Source organism: Botryllus schlosseri, chromosome 9 (assembly GCF_051294905.1).
Source record: "Botryllus schlosseri isolate E-star chromosome 9, Bs_hap1, whole genome shotgun sequence".
NCBI classification, from domain to species: domain Eukaryota; kingdom Metazoa; phylum Chordata; class Ascidiacea; order Stolidobranchia; family Styelidae; genus Botryllus; species Botryllus schlosseri.
The window spans coordinates 14,656,124-14,678,712 of NC_137244.1; the positions used below are offsets into that span (position 1 = coordinate 14,656,124).

Genomic DNA, 22,589 nt, shown 5'->3' on the forward strand with positions numbered 1-22,589 from the left:
ATCAAGGAGATGAGGGGCCGCGAGGCCTTAGTACAGCAGAATACTGCGGTGATTGCTGTGTACCTGTAGGAGAGCGCAGTGTTGACTTATTTTAGCGAAAAATTCGTAAGAGACTGTAGTACAAATCACATCACGATATATACATAAATTCGATTCGACTAATTTGCGATCCGATGAAAATTCAAATTCGATTTCAGCAGTGACAGGCACGATTCGAACGATGCCGGCTTCGGTTCGATTCCGACATTTACGAGTTTGTAATCCAGCGAATCGGATACGGAATCAGCAGAGTGACCATTCCACCGGACTAAAGAAAAATGATCTCCGTCCAAGGTTCACCCATCGGCGATCGATCAGGAAGCAGAATTATTTTTCTCCCGCTTCGAATTATGCAATACTCCGTGTTACGTTTACGTATTCGGACGAGAACACAAGTAAATAATGAGTGACAAATTAGCCTTGGCAACACGTTAAAAATTGCCCATGCCCAATATCATATTATATACGAATTCTAGAAATCCCATGCTTTTTCCTCAAGGGGGGCAGCCCTAAAACTCTCAATTGGTCGTATCACAGCATCCAGAACATGAACAAGTTGGGTGCGTTAGTGGAAATAACATTTCCGTGAAGTCTTGATCAACCCACAGCCTGTCACAAAGTGCATTGAAATAGGTACGGCCGAGAAAAGTTTCGGTAAGATGCCTGTATTACGAATGCATGGTAGAGTGATTCCAATACAGCTTCAGCAGAATGGTGGCGGCGGCACTGGTTGAAACGTGATTAAATTATTCTCAACATAAAATAATTTGTAAAGCCATGGCGAGGACATTCGATTTCAATTCGAATCGGCTGTATTTGGATGTTGTCAGTCTCTTCCTGTGCTTTGTTCGCAGGATCACCGTCCCAGGTTTAACTACGAAGAGGTGTATAATTATGCTATCCGTGACTGCGTATTTCTCACCCGCCTAACGGCTCGATAATTTGCTCAGATAAGCATCAGAACGTTACGCGAAATACGTAGTGGTCGTTTTTACAAGCCGCACAATTGGCCGTCAAGGTTGTGCTGATACACCTGATACAATTGTACATTATGCATTGTACAACTAAATTGTGGGTATGTAGCACACCCACCATAATTGCAGGGTATATATCATATCATCGACATATCTAGAACACCACGGTTCGGCGCCTACGCATGATACAACGCTTGACTTCATCACAGCCCCTGACATAGAGCGGACATGACACACGAAAATGATGATAGGCAGTTTCAATATGATTCCGAACGTTGAACACAATACGTCGCGAAGTGCGTTCATTTTCGTTCGATATGTAACCGAAGCGACCATTCACACACCGTATCCGCCGCAAATAAAATAACGCTCAAGGGCTTGCACCCGTGAAGCATTGTTGACCGTGCGACAACAACAGCCGTAAGGGTAGTACAACATAGTATTTCGCAAGATTTTGCCACAGTCAGAAAGGTACCATTTCATCGAGAGCCATAGATTTTTGTCGACAGCTAGGATCGGTATCGGTATGAAGCTGACAACTCGGATACGAATGAACCTGGCGGCCGTGAATGTATCTTTCCTCTTCAATTGCGGTGCCTTCTACGGCACGATGGGTGAGCGCGAAATTACTGATCCGACGTTACTACGTGTCGGCTGTCATGATACAGCGAATAGGTGTCGAGCAATAGGTCTGTGATTATGCGTTCCAGTATGGCAGTGGTCGGGAACCTTTTTTTATCCGAAGAGCGATATTGGCCCTATTTTTCCATCACAACTCCCAAAGAGCCATACATGCCAATCAACTGTTACGTCACAATTGAAAATTCATGACGTCATGGTAGCACTAATTCGAACTCACTACATGGAATTCTTGGTGTGCACCATATTTTCTTTGTAAAAACTGGTATTTATTGTTCGAAAATAAAGCTCGAAACGAGAGGTAAAGCACAGACGGGCCAATCTTGATAACGCAATTCATCGTAAGTAGCTTAGAATTTATTATAACCGATATTAATCCAATGTGACTGTCACACTGATTCCGAAAATCTAAATACTTATCGACTTCTCAATTCTCAAAGTATTCGGCGGTAATATAACGTTGCGATACACGCATACATGTTATGACCGGTACTACACAGAGCTATACTTACTAGGGATGGTGTGAACCTCTGAAAGGTTCAGGTTCGTGTGAACGCGAACCTTTTTGAAAGGTTCAGTGGGAACACGAACGTGAACCTCATGACGTCACGTGGCGTCATATTGCTAATTCCAAGCCTATCTTTCAATGAAGTGATAGCCGGTATTAATGTACACGATACCTAGCGACGACTCGGGCCACATCGAACTCCATGTTAGCGATTTAAACATCGCTAAACGTATCAACTGAGGCAATCAAAGGATATAATACTCCTATCAAATCAATATTTTCCGTCGCTTTGCCAACAATTTCAACGAGGACTTACCAGGGAATATAGGCCAGACCGGACAATGTATTCGGCGTCTGAGTATCGCTACATTGATAGTGAGCAGAGTGTAAAGCGGGTTTCTACTTTCTATACTTGCTACCAATATTACCCCATTTATAGGTTATGCAGCAGTAGCCAACATCTCAATCGCAAGGATTTGGTTTTAATGATGCAGTAAACTGAGTAAAGATATGAAGTCAAGATTGACCCCGTACGCCAGTTAGATTTTTTTCCACGAGAAAACGATATCAATCTCATTGATTGATTGAATAAGCATCATTCGCTGACTACGCATTTCGCTCGTGATGTTGTGTGATTGCGGGTCCAACTCATAGCAGAGAGTCACTAAATATTCACAAACGGAAAGCTGGATATTTCGAGCAAACTTTTGTAACAAAGCAAGTAAAACTTTTGAGAGGTGTCAAGGTGCATGCTCGTTTAGTGTTAGTTTTTATTGCTGCCAGCGCCATGCATAGAGTGGCCCGCAGTTGCAATGCAATAAATATGAACCAAAGATGTAATAATTGTAAAAATTGTAATATATGAAAAAGGTTCACAGTGCAGAACCTACCAAGGTTCTGTTGTGAACGCGAACCTCTAAATTTCCGAGGTTCACACACAGAACGCGAACGTGAACCTCACGTTCACACCACCCCTAATACTTACCAATCAAGAACGTGGATAGCTATGGCGTTGTTTGTAATTCGAGTTCGTAATTGTGAATTTCACATCCACAACAGTTCATTTCGCGCCGTAGATCAGGAAGACAATGTGTATTTGAAGACTGCGTTTTGAACTGGGCGTCGCCATGTCTGCTATGCTCTTTGATCAATCAACGTATCGCACAATTCAAGATTTCGAGTAGGGTACATAGAATTCGCGATATTAGATGCCGGCGTGGCAGTAACTTAAATTTGATGATTTTGAAAAGTGGGGGTCCGAGCCCCTAAACCTGAAGACGGCATTGTCTTTACCTCTCAAAGACATGGTTATACTGCCACGAGACTAATTATTCTGGCCGTGATGAAAATTTACCAACAAGTCGCTGCAATATTGATCAATTCAGTACAAAAATGAATATTTGGCAAAGAGCCATATCTTGTACCCAAAAGAGCCATATATATCTCGCGAGACATAGGTTCCCGACCACTGCAGTATAGTATGTAGATCCGAACTGCAATATCGAAGTTTAAAAAACGTCGCATTCAACGGCCTAAAGTACAGTTGCGTAAGTCAAGAGTTCAAAATAATCATCGCAGGGTGGCGGTCGTGGTTTCCATCCGATAAAAGAACCGCAAGCAACAAGGGGCTCTTTGGCTACTTGACGCAATATTAGCAACGCTTCCGTTAGTGGCCCGCGAAAAGTTCGCATACCTTTGCAAGTTAAATGAAGGTTCAGAATCATAGTGGTCAAGATCACTGATTAGAATTTTAAAAAATTCGGTTTAGTCTCTATTATTGAAACTCGTGTTGCTGGGCGACGGGCATCCTTACATGACATTACAGTGCATGTGCTGCAATCAGGGATATCCCTGGCTGCAACCTGCAATAGATTTCCAGTGTTGAACATGTATGCTTTCTTAAGACCGGTCAGAGAAAAAATTAGGTTTGAAAACGGTGCGCGAAAAAAAACGGTTGCAGTCCCCTATATTAAACGACACTAACACGGTCGGATGACGAAAGAACACGTTGAAGAATCGTTGCTCTCAACATGATACGGATACCTAGTCGATTTCCGCAAAACCGTCCACTTATCAGTAAAACGCTCACTAACTATCACATGGATGGGAACATGATTAATTGATCATGATGATGTGACATATGAATATTATAGCACAGCATTGATTCGCCAGCTCTGCTATTGTTTGATCGTGAGCGACCATGACCACGGATCTTCTGTAACGGCTAAGGTGGATCCTAGTAATTCAGCGACCCCGCAGTGAAGAATACATGTATGACATATTTAACGCAGGTCTGCAAAGCAGTTTGAATAAAACGCTGGGCACGCAATCGCTGAGCGCGCTGTACGCGTCGATGACGATCTCAGCTCTCCTTTTGCCGCCTCTCGTCATCGGAAGCCTCGGAGAAAGAAAATCGATGGCGCTCGGAACGCGGGCTTACCCCGTGTATACCATCAGTAAGTGCGCGTAACTGGGTTTCGTTACATTTCAACTCCGGGCAAGGCAGTCGGATCATCGAACGTTTTTCTACCGTTTCGGGCACAGGCAACATGTCACGTCTACCAATTAATCTTCGGCGTACGTATGCCGGTGACACCATCGTTTCAAACCGTCGAAGATTAACGACATTCAACGACAGCCTACGTATATAATATAGACCAGTGGTGTGACGTACAATTTTTGCGGCCCTGTGTGTGACTCACGAAACCGGTTTTTAATTTGCGTTAGTCTGAATCGGTTGAGCTATAGTATAAATGTACAATGTACATGTGCTGAGTTTTCACGGGAATAATTGACAATAAATATATTTAATAAAACCCGGGCGTATATTTCAGCCTCCCTTTACGGGTATTAAACGCATTGCAGCATACTCACAGAGTAAACGCTCCCGCGGACTACAATACTCTTCTCCATTTCTAGCTAATCTCTACGCGCGCCCGTACACACTGATCCCAGGAGCGATCGTGCTGGGATGCGGGGGAGCCATATTGGCGGCATCGGTGCGTGGATACGTCAGAACCATGTCGGTCAAATATTCGGCCATAAATGGCTCGGATAACGAAACTACCACCACGCACTTTTTTGGGATATTCATGGCGTTTCTATCGGCGTCGCTGCTTTTCGGAAACGTAATTTCCTCGTTGATACTACAGACAATCTCCGAGACATCAACTGAGACATCAACTAACAATTCAATTCCGACGAATACCACAGCGTACACCAACAGTTATACCGCAGGATTGACTGCAGAAACGCAAATTACGACAATAGTTGAAATGGGCTGTGGGATACACAACTGCGACGGCAGCTACGCGGAAGCACAAACGGCAGCGGTATCAACGGAAATCGTCCGAGTCAACACCCTCACGCTCAATATACTGTTTGGGGTATTCGCTTTAATGCAAGTGCTGGGAGTGTTGATTGTGATTGCGCTGGTGAAGGACATAGAGGGAGAAGAATGCGCCTCAGTCGAGATGGCGCTTACAGGCGAAGCGAACGCAAAGAAAACACAGTCGAGAATACAAATCATCTTCAAACGCATAGTGGCGACCGCGAAACTGAACTTTTTTGACAGCGGCGCCCGACTATTGATACCCATCACCTTGGGAATTGGCATTCTCGAAGGATTCGTGATGGGCCAGTTAACAAGGGACTGGATGACGTGCTACATGGGTGAGTCACGTATACGCTAGAGTGGCCCCGAATCAGGCTTTGAGGCTAAGAAGAATAACAACGATTGTTCACATCCATATATTGCAGTATCTAAAACAATCTGCGCAAAATGCCTTGAAAGAGCCAATCCTTTGATTTAAATTGCATTCTTTGTCTTAACTACGTTGCGGATTGATATTAATTTTTATCACAGGTCCGTAAAAATTGTAATGGAATTTTACCGGTCAGTAAGCTGAAAAGGTTGAGAACCACTGCTCAGTTCAATTACTGCTCAGTTTAATTGTTATAATAAGGCAACCATTTACCATATGTACGGCAGGCATTGAATACGTGGGATATGCCGTATCCATTTTCGGAATCGGGTCGATTGCCTCAAGCTACGGGTCAGGTTTGCTCTCGCACGTTGTAAGCAGACGAACGATGCTTTTGACGAATCTAATGCTTGAAATAGCGGCCGGCAGCGCGTTGCTGTTTTGGGAACCCAACATGGTGAGAATGCTGGTTGTATGTCTCACATCTTTACGCTAGCACCGACAGAGTGACAGAAGGCGCTCCTATCGTAAATTTTGAATTTGATTTTGTGGCATATCGTTGGTTACTATAAGCATAGTGTCCTATATGGTGTGGGCACAGCGAGACTGAACGGCTCACAGCGTTTCGGTTACGTCATACTTTCCATTTGACCAAAGGCAACTTCACTGCCAATTTTGACCGACTTGCCGAGCGCAAAATTCGATAAAACGGGTATTAATGGAAAGCTGCTGCTTTACTGATTACGAATATATAAATTTTATTCTGCTCATGGTCCTGGAACCCCCCAAAATAAGCCTCGAAATTGGCATTGTGATCGAATTTGGTATTGTGATGCAACAGCGTCGTCTGGCTCTTAGCTTCACTCCCGTTTTGTGGCGTCACAATGCCAAACACGATCACGATGCAAATGTCGAGGCTGATTTTTTTTTTTTTGGGGGGGGGGGGGTTCCAGGACCATGACCAGAATAAAATTTATATTTACGTAATCAGTACAGTAGCAGCTTCCCATTGATACCAGTTTTATCGAGTTTTGCGGTCGGCAAGCCGGTCAAAAATAGCTGTAAGTTGCCTTTGGTCAAATGGAAAGTGTGATGCAACCCAAATGCAGTGAGCCGTTCAGTCTCGCTGTGTCCACACCATATAGGACGCTATGCTATAAGCATGCCGTCGCAACAGAATTATTACAAGTATAGGCGTTTCGCCCGTGTTAAGGTATGTGCCCTATGTTAAGGTACGGGCGAGGTCGAAAAACGACTAAGTCCGAAATTTTCCTCGGGAAAAGTTGAACTTTTTTGCCGGCCAAAAGTCACCCAAGAGAGGCCCCACACGAAGTTTGGAGCCGATCCGAGCAAGTATGGGCGGTCCGCCCATGTTACGGTATGGGCCCCATGGTAAAGCATAGGCGAGGTCGAAAAACGACTAAGTCCGAAATTTTCCTCGAAAAAAGTCGATCTTTTTCGCCGGCCGTCGCAACAGAATTATTACAACACGTTTCTACCCGAAATATCTCTACCCCAGTGTAGTGGTCGTGATTACAAAGGGATGAATACGCTCCCATTTGCAAACCGTGTGTGTAGAATGTAGATGGTGTTTTACATGAAACTTTTAATCCGATAATAAGAAGTACTGCCATTGCGGAAATCACCCACGGAATAAATTTTGCTGTGACCACGCGCCTTGAATAACGATCAGCAGAGGTTGTTAATAATAATAAGTAACTGTAGGTTTTGCAGTGCTCTTCAACCTTTTTCGTCGTGGTACACCCTTTTAAGGTTTACTTGAAACTGGTACGCCCCTGATCGGATAACCCATTGATTCCGTGTAGTAAGCCCAGACCAGGGGTGTTCAACATCCTTGTTATTCAGGGCCGTGCTTCGATTTCTTACATAGCATACTACCGCATTCCGGCGTAGAGTCCTAATGGCCCATCTGGACGTCATATAATCAGGACTTTAACTGCCGCACCCGAACCCTTCGAATGGGGTGGGGGGGGGAGCTTGAAGGGTCCTAAACTTATTTCTTGAATAAACATAAATTATCGAGTATGATTTTAAAAATTTGTTCAACTTGATTCAATTTTTTTCGCCCTACGCTCGATTTAATGTCAAATTTCTTGATTATTGGGTGGCCTTCCCCAAGAAAAAATATGCAAGATTAAGAGCAATGGGCATTTCGGTGTCGGCCATTACCGCGCCACCACGCTTCAAGACATATGAAGTTTTAGGTCATGTAACAAAATGGATCCTAGAAGTTGGCCAGAATGATCGGCAGCGAGAAAACATTGGTCAAAAAGGACCGCCCTTGTGCTGACTGAAAACCCCGAGGGGACCAAGGAGCCCGCCCGAATTATTTTTATTTATGGGCCCTACATTTTCCAAAACATTTTATTCTGATTGTAAATCATTAAGTAAATCTGATTACCTTGGCAGAGAGAGAGAATAACAAAATTTATAACAATATGTATGCACTTTCTGATATTATTGACGGATTCAATCACGAATTATAGAAAATTTCACGCCTCGCGCGATCTTGCGCTATAAACTAGCCCACTAACGTGTATAACAAATTTCGGTGACGAAGTAGCGGTTATAAAACGTAGACCGTGATGAGGGGTCTATTGTTTGGTTTATGACGCTATGGGGGCCCAAGACTAACGTTTTTTTAGGGGGGGCTGACGACGTGCTGTTTCGGCCCTGCATATACTCATGTTAAATTGGCTACTGGCGACTTCACACCGCGGAGAGCGCTTGTGGTGTTCTGTGCCATCACTGATTTCTTGAGGTATACCTTGCGTATAGAAGTTTTTAATTGTAACAGTAGTCGCGCGGGCGCTAAAAACTTTTACATGTGGAAGATTCATTTCGTCTATAATATGGGTACACTGTTAAAAATATTCTATGCCAAATTACTGGTCTGGTCCTGGCAGCAGTTTTACGACTCTTAGACCGGTAAATTTGAAAAATATTTTCCCGTAAATAATATTGACCGTAATTTATTTTTACAAAGACTGACTGTTAAAATTTTTACGGAAAATTCCCGTTACCTGACGTAACGGAAAACGGCTGTAATACCAAGTTACGGGTCTGGTCCAGTGCAGCAGTTTTACGCTAATGAGACCAGTAAATTCGAAATAACTCTCCCCGTAATATGATTTTACATATACTGACATTAGGAAATTTTACGGAAAATTTCCGTAACTAAAGGTAACAGAAATCTGCTGTAATATCAATATACTCGTCTGGTCCCTTGCAGCAGTTTTACGTTCCTGAGACCAGTAAATTTGAATCAGGTTTATTTGGTGCGGGAACACGTAAAAAAAAGTAAGTGTGGATAATGACGAAAATCCAGTCTTTCTTGTGGAGATCATCAGTCAGCAACTGCCTGAATGAAGAGGGCTTCATCAAAACTTCAGCAGCAGTTGAAGGACTGTACTTTGGGCCATGCTCTTTTGTAGGTTCTTCTATAATCTGAACAAAGATTATGCAGTCATCAACACAGTTACAATTTGGAAACTTTGAGACGCTATAGTATGACATACTGCGACTTTTCATATTCTTGTTAATTTCTCGAATAATGATGGCCTAGGATAGCAGTGTCGAACATAAGGCCCGCAATTCTGCAATTCTGAGTAGTTTGAAAAACCCCTGTATTACCCAGCACATATTCTAACAAATGTTGAGAAAATACTTCCTGCAAGGCCACAAATGTCAAGATCATAGACCGACTGTTATATGCAGGTCGCATGGAGTATATAATAGTTATAAAAAATACAATTTAAATATATTTGGTCGCACTGCTGTATCACTTCTACTCAAAGGCCCCAGACAGACAGAGAAACCCGAATGACGATTAATAATGAGCCAAATTCTAACGTCTGCGTTTACAATTAAATCACTTGTGTTCCTCAAAGCGCATACGATGAGTTAACGGCAGATTACGAATAAAGCAAAGGGAGCATACAAATATGTCAGCTTATTCCGTCGTTAGAGTCAGTGTTTTTGCAGTTGAATTCAAAAGATCAATCTTTGAATTTTTGCCAAAATTCCGTTGTTTGCGAGTAATAGTGCTGCTAGAATATATCTATATGATATGATCGTGAATGTTATGTAATATACCGAAATGTATACAGGATTGATAATAAACTATTCAAGCGAAAAGTAAGGGCGGGCGTTTTGATGTACCGTAACATTTTGGAATGATTTGACTGATCCGGCCCGCGAGCGGTTTGAACGTTTGAATCCAGCCAGCGAAGCAAGTTGAGTTTGATGCCCCTGGTCTAGGACTACGTACCTGAATCATCTTTTCCAGCGTGATTGCAAACTTTTCTGGCAATATTCCTTTGCATCGCACGTCCAATGTATTTCGCACGGCACCGTGCTAGAAGCGAGAGGCGAAATGATCCCTTTCTATCACATAAGCATTCGACGTCATGATTCATAATGCCATAACGCTTCCATTTTCATGTAGTTCAATGTCAGAAAATGTAATACATTCTTATAAGCCATAGCTTCTGTTCACCATTAAACTGTAACGAAAATACATACGTCTTCAGAAACAGGACTGAGAATAACTTGCCAGGTTTGAGCTCGGATACTGCTATACCTACAATATCTGCCATCAACACCTGCAATATTCTAAAGCTAGAGTTAAGCTGTGGCTTCGAAACCCTCAATATCTTACAGCAACGCATCTTGTGATTATCCAATACGAAAACATCGCGTCGATACAATATCTATCTCGGAACATTCAGCCGCACGTGCTCAGGCTCAGATATATGTCTGACGTCTGACGCCGCTATGTCTGGAATATGTATGACGTCACAATGTACTGTTCGCTCGAGCAGCTACGAATTCATGATCAGACAATTCATAAGGCCATTCGCAGGAAAAAGGTAAAGGAAAAGACGTATACTACTCTCGTCGCAATGGCAAATGAGCATGGCGGCTAAACACCAACTCCAGTGTTTCGATATATAGTTTGCATCATACATGCGTTATGGAGTCTACAATGGTGGCAGAACTGGTCCAACAGATAATTACACAAAAGATCATACCAGCAGTAAAACTACATAACATACCAAATTCGCTTGGCATGCTACTATTGCATTGCTAGACCTTGATGTCTCAAAGGATACGGTAATATTTATAAAGCGATATAAACGATGGTATCTGCAATGCCCAAATGTTCGGATACCATTCACCGATTAGCATTCAGCACGGCCATCGATGTCGTAATTTGCTTGATGATTGAAACATGATGTAATGACGAAAATCACATATATATGTCCATAAGACCGTAAGCGTGTAAAATGATCAAATTGTAAGTGTAATAGCAATGTTGCAAATAATGATTATCCAGTAAATCGCTTTTACGAATGCAAAAGTAAATCCGGAATACTTATTATCCAGTAAATTGCTTTTACAAATCCAAAAGTAAATCTGAAATACTGGTTATCCCGTAAATTGCTTCTACGAATTTAATCTGTAATTTTTTTACCCTGTAAAAACAAGTAAATTTACTTTTGACGTGCCCGTATATTAATTTAACGGGCATTTACCGTCAATATAACTGACGGGACAAATTTACCGGTATTATTTTGGTAAATCTACGAATATTTCTAAGAGTGTAGTTTCACATGTTCCTGTCAACTATTTATCCATTCTTGGCACACGTGAATGATTAAGCGATGGAGCTGATGGAGGGGGTGTAGGCATTCACGCATACGAATCCTTCTTGGTATTTCTTTATGGCGTGAATCATTTTCCTTTACGGTTTGCATTTGTTCGGTGGTACTTAGATTATATATAAAACACGAAAAATCCTGGTCCCCTGAATCGCGCAAGCGTGAATAAAATTTTCAAGTTTAAAATCTCTCAAAGATTTGAGAACCTATTCGTTACTTCAAATTTCATATTAACGGACGCCAAAACACACTCTAATTTAATTAATATGTTTTGCATAAATATTGTTTAACGGCTGTATGCGACCGTATGTCTGCAGGTGCTGGCCTGTTGAAATAAGGATGAACAATGCTGCAAAGTATTTGAAATGCTGAATACTAGTCAGGGCTCGAGGATCCGGACCACCAGCTAGCACAGTGGTTCTCAAACCAGACCCCCTCGAGACACCCTGGCTACGCCCCTGTAATGTACAGCACTTCGCTATTTATAAGGAACTCACATAAAGTACAAATTCAATATTTCTGAACCGTGGCAGTGGCTTCCTCAAGCATCATTATAGACGGATATTGCAAGCGGAACACATGTCATCTCCATCCTTTTATACTCCAAGAGGAATCGAAAAGTCCATACCCCCATTTAAGTGATGTGCACAAACATATGCTTATGATACACCAAAAAGAATATAGCTTACAAGCTCGTACAGCTGATATGAACATATATTACGATAATGCACGCCCGGTCAACATATTGATGTTCTGAACCATACAATTCCCTGTTTATCGTGATAGCTATATAGTCATCGGTCCGTTTTAATTCGGATCTGGTACATCCCTGTACACCCCATGTGAGTGGTACACCCTTTTAAAATTTTGGTACACCCTAGGGTGTACGAAAAGCCCGGTTGAAGAGCAATGGGTTTTGTCTATACTACTATTGGCACTACACATTCAATTGGCTGTGGTGTTAGAGTGCTCCACATAACAATTTCCAGTTTTTCAGGCAAAATTAGGCCGAGACTGCTTACTTCTTTACCTCTTAGAAATCGCTTATTTTACTGGAGTACCAAAGATGACCACATCTGATGTGGATGAGAACAAAATATCAGAAATCATAATTGAGTTAACCAACCTCAAACCAAAACGCGTATTCCAGCCATCCGATACTTGGATGCTTTACGTCACGTTTGGCGGATACGGGATCATTTACACGACAAGGAAAACCCTGATCAACTCCGGCTACGCTATCCTTTTTCCGACGAAAAAGGAAGCCGCCAACGCATCTTCGACGCTATGGCTCGCCACGGGAGCAGCGACAGCCTACGCTCTGAGCTCGCGACTGTGCAACAGAACCTATATTATCCTGACTTTGGCCTCGTCGCTAGCGGGAACCCTGATGTACGTTATGGCCGAGAGGATCTTAAACAGGAGATTGAAAAATCGGGTATGCACACTGCGCAGGAACACAGAGCCCGCACCGTGGCATAATAGTCTCACGCATCAAATTGCGTTTCAGGGTGCCGCGGAGAAAATACATCCCGCAAATCAGGCTGGCTGACGGACGACGCAAATGAAAACGAGATACTGTCGGGCATCTGTCGTACCTTCTTATTGTTGAAGACAAACTGCGGTATCACTGCGTGTCTGTCGTCTCTGCTTCAGGTATCGAGAGTTAGCGTTTCGTTAGCACCGCAAACCAGCGTTAGGGCGACTGAAGCGAAATTGTTACGGATTACGGGCATACATACACACGGCGATTTCAAATTACACGAGCACTGTCGAGCAGTGGCAAAATAATGACCGAATTCGCGTATTCGTGGAGCTAGCGTATCACCTAGCTAGCGCCCATCACCGACCGACAGGTCGTACTATGCAGGGGTGGGCAAACGGCGGCTCGCGAGCCGCATCTTCAGTCTTCAGCCTTTGACTGCGGCTTTTTAATGATTGCACATTGCACAATGCACAGCCCATGCGTTTCGTCATTTCGCCAGGGAGGTTCAACATGAATTGATGCATGTTATCGAATATTGACAATGTGCGTATTGTTTTCGTGCTGTTCCTTTCCTTATGGGTTACGGAAGACTTATAAAATTTACGGGTATGTGACACTACAGGGTTAGAAATTTGCAATTGAACTATCGAATCGAGTTCACAGAAACTTTTCACCCGCAACAATGGTCATTAGGGTTGTCCATAATTTGGAAAATTTCAAAATTTAGGCGTATCCATGTCTCATTTTAGAGATTATAGTTAAAAATCGTCAATGAGCCTACAATAAGGTCACAGGATAGTCGTTAACATTTGTCTAAATGCGTTTGAAAGTAGCTGCCGTAGAGTGGGCGTGTCAGCGACCATAGAGCGGCAAGCAGACTAGTAATCACGAAATCACGGCGCTTGACTAGCTAATCTGCTATGCTTCAATGATCACGACGGTGTCGGTTTGCTGATCAGCTGGTCAAGGAGTCGACTAACGGCGGTGATTCTGTAAGCGCATTGTAGGTTGGTCCGCAGATAATGATTTAAGATTAATTCAGAACATGTTGAGTGACGAAATAAATGATGAACAAAGAACAGCTGCTTCACAAAAACTTCAAATACATGACTTGATGGCTTATTGTGAAGGCAACCGTTATAGCCCGTATGCCTTGTTTTCATCGAAGGAAAGCACAAAAACACGAGAAGAAATATTGCAAAGGCGTTTATGCAAGTGGCGAACGAACTTCTAGTTTCAGAGGGGATGTTCCATGATTAAATACAAATATAAAACTTGACATTGACACTACAGTGTCTGAACTTATATCTTGTCGTGGTAGTCTATATAATTGCTTGAATCAAACCAGACACGGAAATAAAAAAGAATGTATTGAAGCGGTGCGGTAGTTGCATTTCTTTAGAGTCCCAATGCAAGCTACATGGTCGGCCCACATATCTTCTGAGCATGCAGGATTGTGTCCAGAATCCATCTCACATGGTGTGCTGCACCAGTTTGGTGATAACTAATGTACTTTACCTGCACTGCACCCAGAAAAGCAGGACCACTTGGCGTAATCTCAATCATATCAGATAGGTATTTCTGGGATCTAAAAGTTCACAAGCATTTGCTGTTTCACCTCTGCCATGCCTGCAATAGGGTATTGTTGTTCTGAACCTATCGTTATCTAGTTTTAACACTAAAAATTCAATGACCAAGTGTCTCATTTTAGTATTTAATCACCAACGTACAATGCGCTTACAGAATCATCATTGCCGTTAGCGTATTTCTTGAACCAGTAGAAGCCCATAATCAGCAAGCCGCCGTGGTCGTGATCATTGAAGCATAGCTGATTAACCAATCAAGAGACGTGATTTCGTGATTACTAGTCTTCTCGCCGTTCTATGGTCGCTAACACGCCCACTCTATGGCAGCTACTTTCAAACGCATTTAGACAAATGTTAACGACTTTTCTGTAAGCTTATTGCAGGTTCATTTACGTTTTTCATCAATAATCTACAGAATGAGACATGGATACGCATCTTTTTTGAGATTTTCCAAATTTTGGACAACCCTAATGGTCATGGTCATCAATCAATGATAAATCATCGTGTTCAACAATGAACTTGATAATTCATCGCACCAGCGCCGGTCACAATCATTTCCGGGCAAGCAATGTGAATGCCCTCTTCCATTTGTATCGTAAAGGGTAGAAATAACTGCAGAGTTTGGGCGAAAATTGCAAGTAAAGAAAGTATAAACAGGAAATAGTACAGTAGCTTTAAACGTCATTACGAAACAGAACTCAAAAACTTTGCCACGAGTTACCCCACGAAGACAGATTTACGGAGCGGTAAGATTACCGAGCTGTAATCTTCCTTAATTGCTTAAAATCACTTGAAGGAGCTACTCCGCAGTCCGCACCGCTTTGACGTCATTTCACAACGATTTCGAACACCTTGCAGTCCAGGTGGAGACGTACCGTATCACCAGCGGCGTCACCATACATACAGCAGTGGTCGGGAACCTATGGCTCGCGAGCCATATATGGCTCTTTGGCATATTTTTAAGTTTGTACTTATCCTCAAATCTATGTTGCTGTAGCGCCAGCGACCAATATACCTCGGAAATTCGATGTACACGGCATCGCGCGCCGTTGGTTGATCAAGAGAACAGCATGACATGGGAACGCCTGTATGACAATCTAGTTTTCAAAGACACAATGTCTTCCTGATCCACGCCGAGAAATGAACTGCCTTGGAAGTGACATTCCAATTACAAATCTAAATTACAAACAACGCTTCGCTATGCACGTCCAAATTGATAAGTAGCTTTCTAGTATTGCAGTGAAAATGTAGGCGTGTAATTCTGAGCTATTTGAGATGAATTGCGCCATCACAGGATGATTAGCAACCTACGAGTTTTTACAGAGAAAATATGGCGCCCACGACGAATCCCATGTAGTGAGTTCGAATTGGTACTACCATGACATCACGAATTTTCAAATGTGACGTAACAATTAATTGACATGTAGGGCTCTTTGGGAGTTAAAATGGCAGATATAGGGCTGAACTGGCTCTTCAGACGAAAAAGGTTCCCGACCACTGCCATACAGTGATAAACTTCATTCGATAGCCTACATTTCATTGCGACGCAATAAATGCGTATTTTTGAATTTTTGTGGTGTGGCTCTTTTAAAGCTAAGATTTTCGATATGCGGCTCGCGCATGACGCAGGTCCGCCCACCCCTGTACTATAGTAACTAGACAGAACTGGGAAATTCGCTTGATAATCTAGAGAATTAGAAACATGACAGTCGCTGGGCGAGGCGATCAGACTTGTGCAAACTACTGATTTTTCAAAAAGCGCAACTAGAACTAGAACTACCCAATTTTCAAAATCCGCAAGTAGAACTAGAACTAGAACTACTCACTTTTCAAAACCAGCAACTAGAACTAGAACTAACGACCTTTAAAAACCCGCAACTACATCACTACTATTCACTAGGTCAGTGTTTCTTGACCGCTGTTTCCGGGCGCACAATGTAAGTAATGTATTAAATGTGTAGTTTTTTGTTTTTGTGAATCACTGAAAATTAGGGATAACCCGAAGGCTTGCAGATTAGCGTAGGGCAGACCTGGGCATTTCACGGCCCGCGAAAAGTTGCTTGCAATTTTGAATTATACATCTGAATGAATATTAAAAACATGGGCTGTATATAAATTGAACAAGAAATGCGTTTACTTTGAAGGCTGTTTAATGTTTATTTGTTCACGGTGGTTACGTAGCCTACGTTCGTCGCATGCGTAATCTATATTAAAAATAAAGTCCATATAACATGGGTTAATGTAAGTCGGGATTACAACATAAGCACGCAGTCACTCGGCTGAGGCTGCAAGAAGACGAATTCGGAAAACCTGCCCGCGAAACTACCAAAACCAACCAAACTACACACCGGCCGGGATATAGTGACCAAGCTGTAACATCCCATACATTTTGGTGTCTTAATAGAATGACGTGTCTAGGGGTTGGTGTGATTAAAAAGAGTTGACAATGTTTCTTGTTGTACTTTAACTCTAACTTCCTAATAGTGACACGTCCACCCAGAAGCTTGGGTTAACAACGTAGTTCAGTGTTTTCAATTTAGAAATTATTAAAAATTAATAGACCGCAGAATATAGCGCCCATTTTTGACTTGGCTCGCCAACGTATTTCCTGCCCGATATTCTCCGAAAAATAGTTGGATAACAAGTCAATAAAGGTTAAGATCCGCACGGAACTGAATTTCATCCTCCCAGGCAACATATTAATTTTTAATTTATCGGAAATATATCAGACATAGATTCGACACTTCAAAAGGACGGGGTTTCGAGTGTGAAGTGGGAAGAGATTCCGACCATAAAAGCCAACCCACTGGCGACGCCACTGTTGGCAGTGATGGCTCTGGGCGAGCAATGGCTGCACACTGTGCACAGACATCATTCAACAAAACACCGGTATCTCAATTCACGCAAACCGACGACACGTGTTTTCTAGTTGTTCGGCAACTAGATACGTTTCCGATGATCCTATATATTTATCAATGCGGTTTGACAGTGGGATGTCACCAGCAAGTTATTTCGATTCGGTTGGTAGTCAGAAATTTTATCAAGAGGGCAAGGTGTTTTCAGAAATATAGACATCGCAAACGTGGAATCCAAAATTATACACACAGGCAGTTACGCCACGCCCATGCTGTGGTAGTGAGTTCGCTACTAACCACATTTTTAATTACGCAACCACGTTTTTAAAACTTTACATATTGAGTTCGCTACTAACCACATTTTTAATTACGCAACCACGTTTTTAAAACTTTACACAAGTACAAAACTGTGCTCTCTAACATGGGCCTCGGGCATAGTTACCACAATAGAAATAGTATCTTCTTAACGAAATAGAATACAACAAAAAATGCCATTATCATCAATTTCACTCTATTTTATCAACGATGAGCGCGCACGATACCTGACAGCTGGACACGGTACTTGCTGGAAAACTATGTCCGCGCAATGATTGATCTTGCGGGGAAGCCCCAAGTCGTTTTCTAAGCGACTTGGCCTTGACAGCGCTCGGGCCATTGTACGTCAAAGCAATACGGCTCATTTATATCAGCTGATCTTCCTTCGTGGAATGCTATTGCCATAGCCGAAGCCGCATCAGCTAGTCAGGAATAGTGATGTTGGACACAAGAGAATATACTATTTTGAGCAACAACGATATTTTAAAACTGAAATCAACTTTCGCGGCGATCCTGGTATCTAGGGCTGACCTTTTTTTAGTCTTTTTAGTCAACTTTCGCGGCAGTTCTAGAATAACTCGTTTTTCACTTGTGTCTCACGTTGGAAACCACTGATCACACGATGATACTGATCACGATACTCATCGAAGCACCCCAAAGCTGGGCGCTGGCGCAATTCACAAAATATTCGGTCACGTGCGTAATCGGTAAGATTTCACAAAATCGCCATAAAACCGACGAGGCTATAACCTCATGTTTTACGACAGGTATGCAATACATTGGATGCGTATCGGTCATGTTCGGGCTGGGATCAGTTGTCGGTGGTTACGGATCTGGATATTTGTCCGTCATCACGACAGTCGCTTGTTTCATACAAATCTGTTATGGTATTTCTGTTCATCTGGGAGCCAGAGATAGTAAGTTTAATTCATATTTTCGCAGCACCCGTTTACCGTAGGATGATTCGCTGGGGTGCTGTGAAGCTTCGCGACTCTCACAATTCAGAGCCACATTTTTCCATCATTATAGCCACAATGTGAAAGTTAAAATCCCACCGGAAAAGCATTGATACGCCGCGATGCGGCTTACATTATAATCTTGAATTTGAGATGTTGCCCCTTGCTTTCTCGCTATTAGTAATATGATACGTTCCGATGTGACACGATCCGGAAGCTAAATAATCAAAAGCCCCAAGCCAGCAATTTTAATTCAATTATGATGCGTCCCCGATATGACACAATCCGGAAACCAAACAATCAGCATACCCGAACGACAATTTCTAAAACTTGAACGGCTTCAATTCTTCGTAACATTACCTTCTATTGTTGTTATCGAAGATTTTCAGGGAAACACAAAATATACTGATGCACTATAATAGTATGATACATTGACATTTCGACAAGGATAAGCACCTGGTATTGCGCAGTGGACAGCGAGTCGCCTGCGTATCGCGCGACCCGCAATCGAACACAGTTTCCTAACCAAACGCGTCTGCTGTTGCAGCAAAATCAAGTGTGGATCTTCTTCGCGATATTCGCCGCCATAGGCGTCCTGCACACGACCTACAAAACCATCATCGCTACAGCGACCACTATAATATTCTTCGAAGAAAAAGAAGCGCCCTGCGCCACTCTGTGCATATGGGATTCCCTCGGTAGCGCGATCGTATACATGTTCAGCAGCACTATTTGCAATAGCAGCTTTATTATCATGCTGGAGACGCTGGCACTGTGAGTTAGTGAACAAGAGAAAAAGCGGCCGAGCGGGCACGGATCGCCCGAAATGTATATAATCCCTATCGATTTCCACACTTGATTTGAATACATTGCCCTCCTCTGAGATCAACATGACGGCGAGTGAGCCTTGAGGTCGAGAATTTCAATATCAACGACGAACCTTCCACATATTGGTTTTCCGTTCCGCGCCATTTTATTTTTCTTGTTCAGATTGCGCCATTTTATTTTTCTTGTTCTCAGTGCGTCATTTCAGAATAAAACGTATGCATGACGCTGTTTGCTAGCCTGTCAAATGGCGCTAAAGTGTACCGTCGAAATTTACCGAGTTGTAGGATGCTCTCATCATTGTGACGGACCATGAGTTTAAAGTCGACCATGATCTTTACATAATGACACGCCGAAGACAAATACGTTACAAATTTCTAAATCTATTTAAAATTTGATCTTTCATTCATTTAATTATTGGAGAGGCATGCGATTTCTTACATTTTAAAATTCAATTTTGAACTGTAATATATTTGGGGAACCGACATAAAAGGTGACGCGGAGCAGTGATTCAGAATCCCTGCCCTAAAGATTACGACCGTACCTACATTAAGCGACTTCAAATCGTAAATCGAAACAGGAAAGAGTCATTTTTCACAAGCATATAAGGACTATGTCCAGTTCCCAATGGTTATTTAGAAATCAATGCAGAGTGAGAGTGGTAATGTCACCGGCGAGTGATTTCGATTCGATTACTTGTCCGACATGTTATTCATAAAACATGACATTTCCAGTAATATAAGATAGCACAACCGTTCGATCTAAAATTATATACATCGACAAGGCCACGCCCATGCTTCGGTACTTTGGCATCGAGTTCGCTGCCAACCACATTCTGAATAACGCAAATCGTGACATCATCGCGGCAGCACACATCACATACACACACAGGACGGAAGTAAATATTTCAAGTCTGCGAAAATGCACAATTCATGAACCAGCAAACAAGACAATATGATCAAACCGGAATGATCTTTAAATAACTCAATTAGCTTAATTATATATTTGATCAGGGTCGTCCGAATCGTGGCTCGCGCGTTTTTCAAGAAATAACTTACGACCTCAGCTTAATTGCCAGTGCAATTTACGGCGAATTTATGATGGCAAGTGTGAAATGCAGCTACCGCCCATGTTAGCAAAGTGTAGATAGGAATGATAACCGGGCCGTACTGCTTCCTCGTACAAAATGCTACAGAGATCACTGGGTTCCGACATATAGCATATCGCAAACACCTCGCAGTGCAACAATGTCCATCTAATCAAATATTTACAAAGAAATACAAACTAAAACTTGACTCACAAATGTCGAAGTCAACGAGTAATAGCCATTTTGTTGAATTTAAGTGTCAGGGTATATGTATGTTTCTTTTTACTAATTTTCAAAGACGTAACGCACATTTCCAAAATTAGGATTTCGGTGCGAGACTGAGGTCGAAGTAGGAAAATGCTTCGGGCTTGGATCGGGCAGAATACCCACTCTACTGATAAACGATATCACATTTTGATGATACTTGCGCTAAAATTTCGTAGTTTTAGGTCTGATGTATACAGTAGGGATGGTGTGAACGTGAGGTTCACTTTCGCGTTCTGTGTGTTAACCTCAGAAATTTAAAGGTTCACGTTCACAAACGAACCTTGGTAGGTTCTGCACTGTAAACCTTTTTCATATATTACAATTCAAACGTCATTACATCGTCTTTGGTTGGAATTTATTGCATTTCAACTGCGGGCCACTCTGTCTATGCATGGCGCTGGCAACATAAAAAGAATCAACACTAAACGAGCATGCACCTTGACAATCTCAAAAATTTTACTCGCTTTGTTACAAAAGTTTGCTCGAAATATCAAGCTTTCCGTTTGTGAATATTTAGTGACTCTCTGCTGTGAGCTTGACCCGCAATCACACAACATCAATACAAAATACAATACATGTAGTCAGCGAATGATGCTTATTCAACCAATCAATGAGATTGGATCGTTGTCTGATTTATAAAATCTAGCAGGCGTACGGGGACAATCTTGACTTCATATGTTTATTGCATCATAAAAACCAAATCCGTGCAATTGGGGTGTTGGCTACCGCTGTACAACTTGTTAATGGGGTATAATATCGGTAGCAAGTATAGAAACCCGTTTTACACGTTAAGGGGTATATAAGTTTATATTCCCTTGCAAGTCCTCGTCGAAATTGTTGGCAAAGCGACGGAAGATATTGATTTTATTGGTTATTATATCGTTTGATTGCCCCAGTTGATACATTCGGCGACGTTTAAAACGTCTATATTACTTAATCTTTGTGGCATTATGTGGCCCGAGTCGTCGCTAGATATCGTGTACATCAATATAGGCTATCACTTCACAGAAATATATGGTTGGAATTAGCAATATGACGTCACGTGACGTCATGAGGTTCACGTTCACGTTCACACAGTACCTTTCAAAAAGGTTCGCATTCACACGAACCTGAACCTTTCAGAGGTTCACACCATCCCAGTATACACTCCCAATACCACCTCTGGTTATAGGGTTTTACACGGGCATCATGAATAGCAAAATTGAGATTGCAAATTATATCTATCAGTAACCACGCTGCTGGCCATCAAACCAAAAACGGCTGTAGACCGACGGATTAGATCTTCAACTACGTAACGTTACATCTATAATTCCACAAATACATCCGCTAATCCGTTCAAAATTGATAATCCCGATAATGACGTTAAAAATTGATAATCCCGATAATGACTTCTCAGTTATCACTAGCCACAACGACACGCGAGCGATGCCAGCAAGAAAAAAAGCTATTCGAGAACATGTATAATGTATACGTTTGTCCGCAAGCAAAAATGTCTATTCCAAGCATCGACTCACTACAAAATGATTCAGAGAAATTGCAATTAGCGCTTGACGCAGATTTCATAACGGGTACTACGCGCAGGCTCGCGCAAACCGCCAATTTCAAGTCGGTATTACCGCTTTTGATTCGCGCCTACAACAGAATGGAATGATTTCACGAGTAGA

The 22,589-nt window shown here is 42.3% G+C and overlaps 2 protein-coding genes and 2 long non-coding RNA genes across 6 annotated transcripts in view; 2 read left to right on the forward strand and 2 right to left on the reverse strand.

Annotated features, from left to right (window-relative positions):
• The window catches only part of LOC145446678 (methyl-CpG-binding domain protein 2-like), an 89,215-nt gene that overhangs the window by 29,812 nt on the left and 36,814 nt on the right, over positions 1-22,589 (reverse strand). The gene's annotated exons all lie outside the window — the stretch shown is intronic.
• Positions 3-13,182, forward strand: LOC145446673 (protein unc-93 homolog A-like). 3 transcript variants are annotated; one of them, XM_080325026.1, is made up of 6 exons: positions 3-1,627; positions 4,452-4,616; positions 5,080-5,832; positions 6,152-6,321; positions 12,699-12,986; positions 13,059-13,182. In XM_080325026.1, the coding sequence occupies exons 1-6, from the start codon at positions 1,540-1,542 to the stop codon at positions 13,098-13,100; spliced, it is 1,506 nt and encodes a 501-aa protein (XP_080181152.1). In that variant the 5' UTR covers positions 3-1,539; the 3' UTR covers positions 13,101-13,182. The 3 variants fall into 3 exon arrangements, with proteins under 3 accessions (XP_080181152.1, XP_080181151.1, XP_080181150.1); XM_080325025.1 differs by having other exon boundaries at positions 4,065-4,616; positions 12,699-13,182; XM_080325024.1 differs by having other exon boundaries at positions 12,699-13,182.
• On the reverse strand, positions 9,141-10,478 carry LOC145446684 (uncharacterized). Its single transcript, XR_013917328.1, has 2 exons — positions 10,156-10,478; positions 9,141-9,332 (listed from the first exon to the last, which is right to left on the reverse strand). It is a non-coding gene; the product is annotated as an uncharacterized LOC145446684 (long non-coding RNA).
• On the forward strand, positions 18,398-20,961 carry LOC145446681 (uncharacterized). Its single transcript, XR_013917327.1, has 2 exons — positions 18,398-18,707; positions 19,294-20,961. It is a non-coding gene; the product is annotated as an uncharacterized LOC145446681 (long non-coding RNA).

Coding starts and splice junctions, on each gene's coding strand:
- LOC145446673 (XM_080325024.1), top strand. CDS start 1,540: ATGAAGCTGACAACTCGGATACGAATGAACCTGGCGGCCGTGAATGTA. Junction 1,628..4,451: donor TGCCTTCTACGGCACGATGG/GTGAGCGCGAAA, acceptor TATTTAACGCAG/GTCTGCAAAGCAGTTTGAAT. Junction 6,322..12,698: donor TGTTTTGGGAACCCAACATG/GTGAGAATGCTG, acceptor CGCGTATTCCAG/CCATCCGATACTTGGATGCT.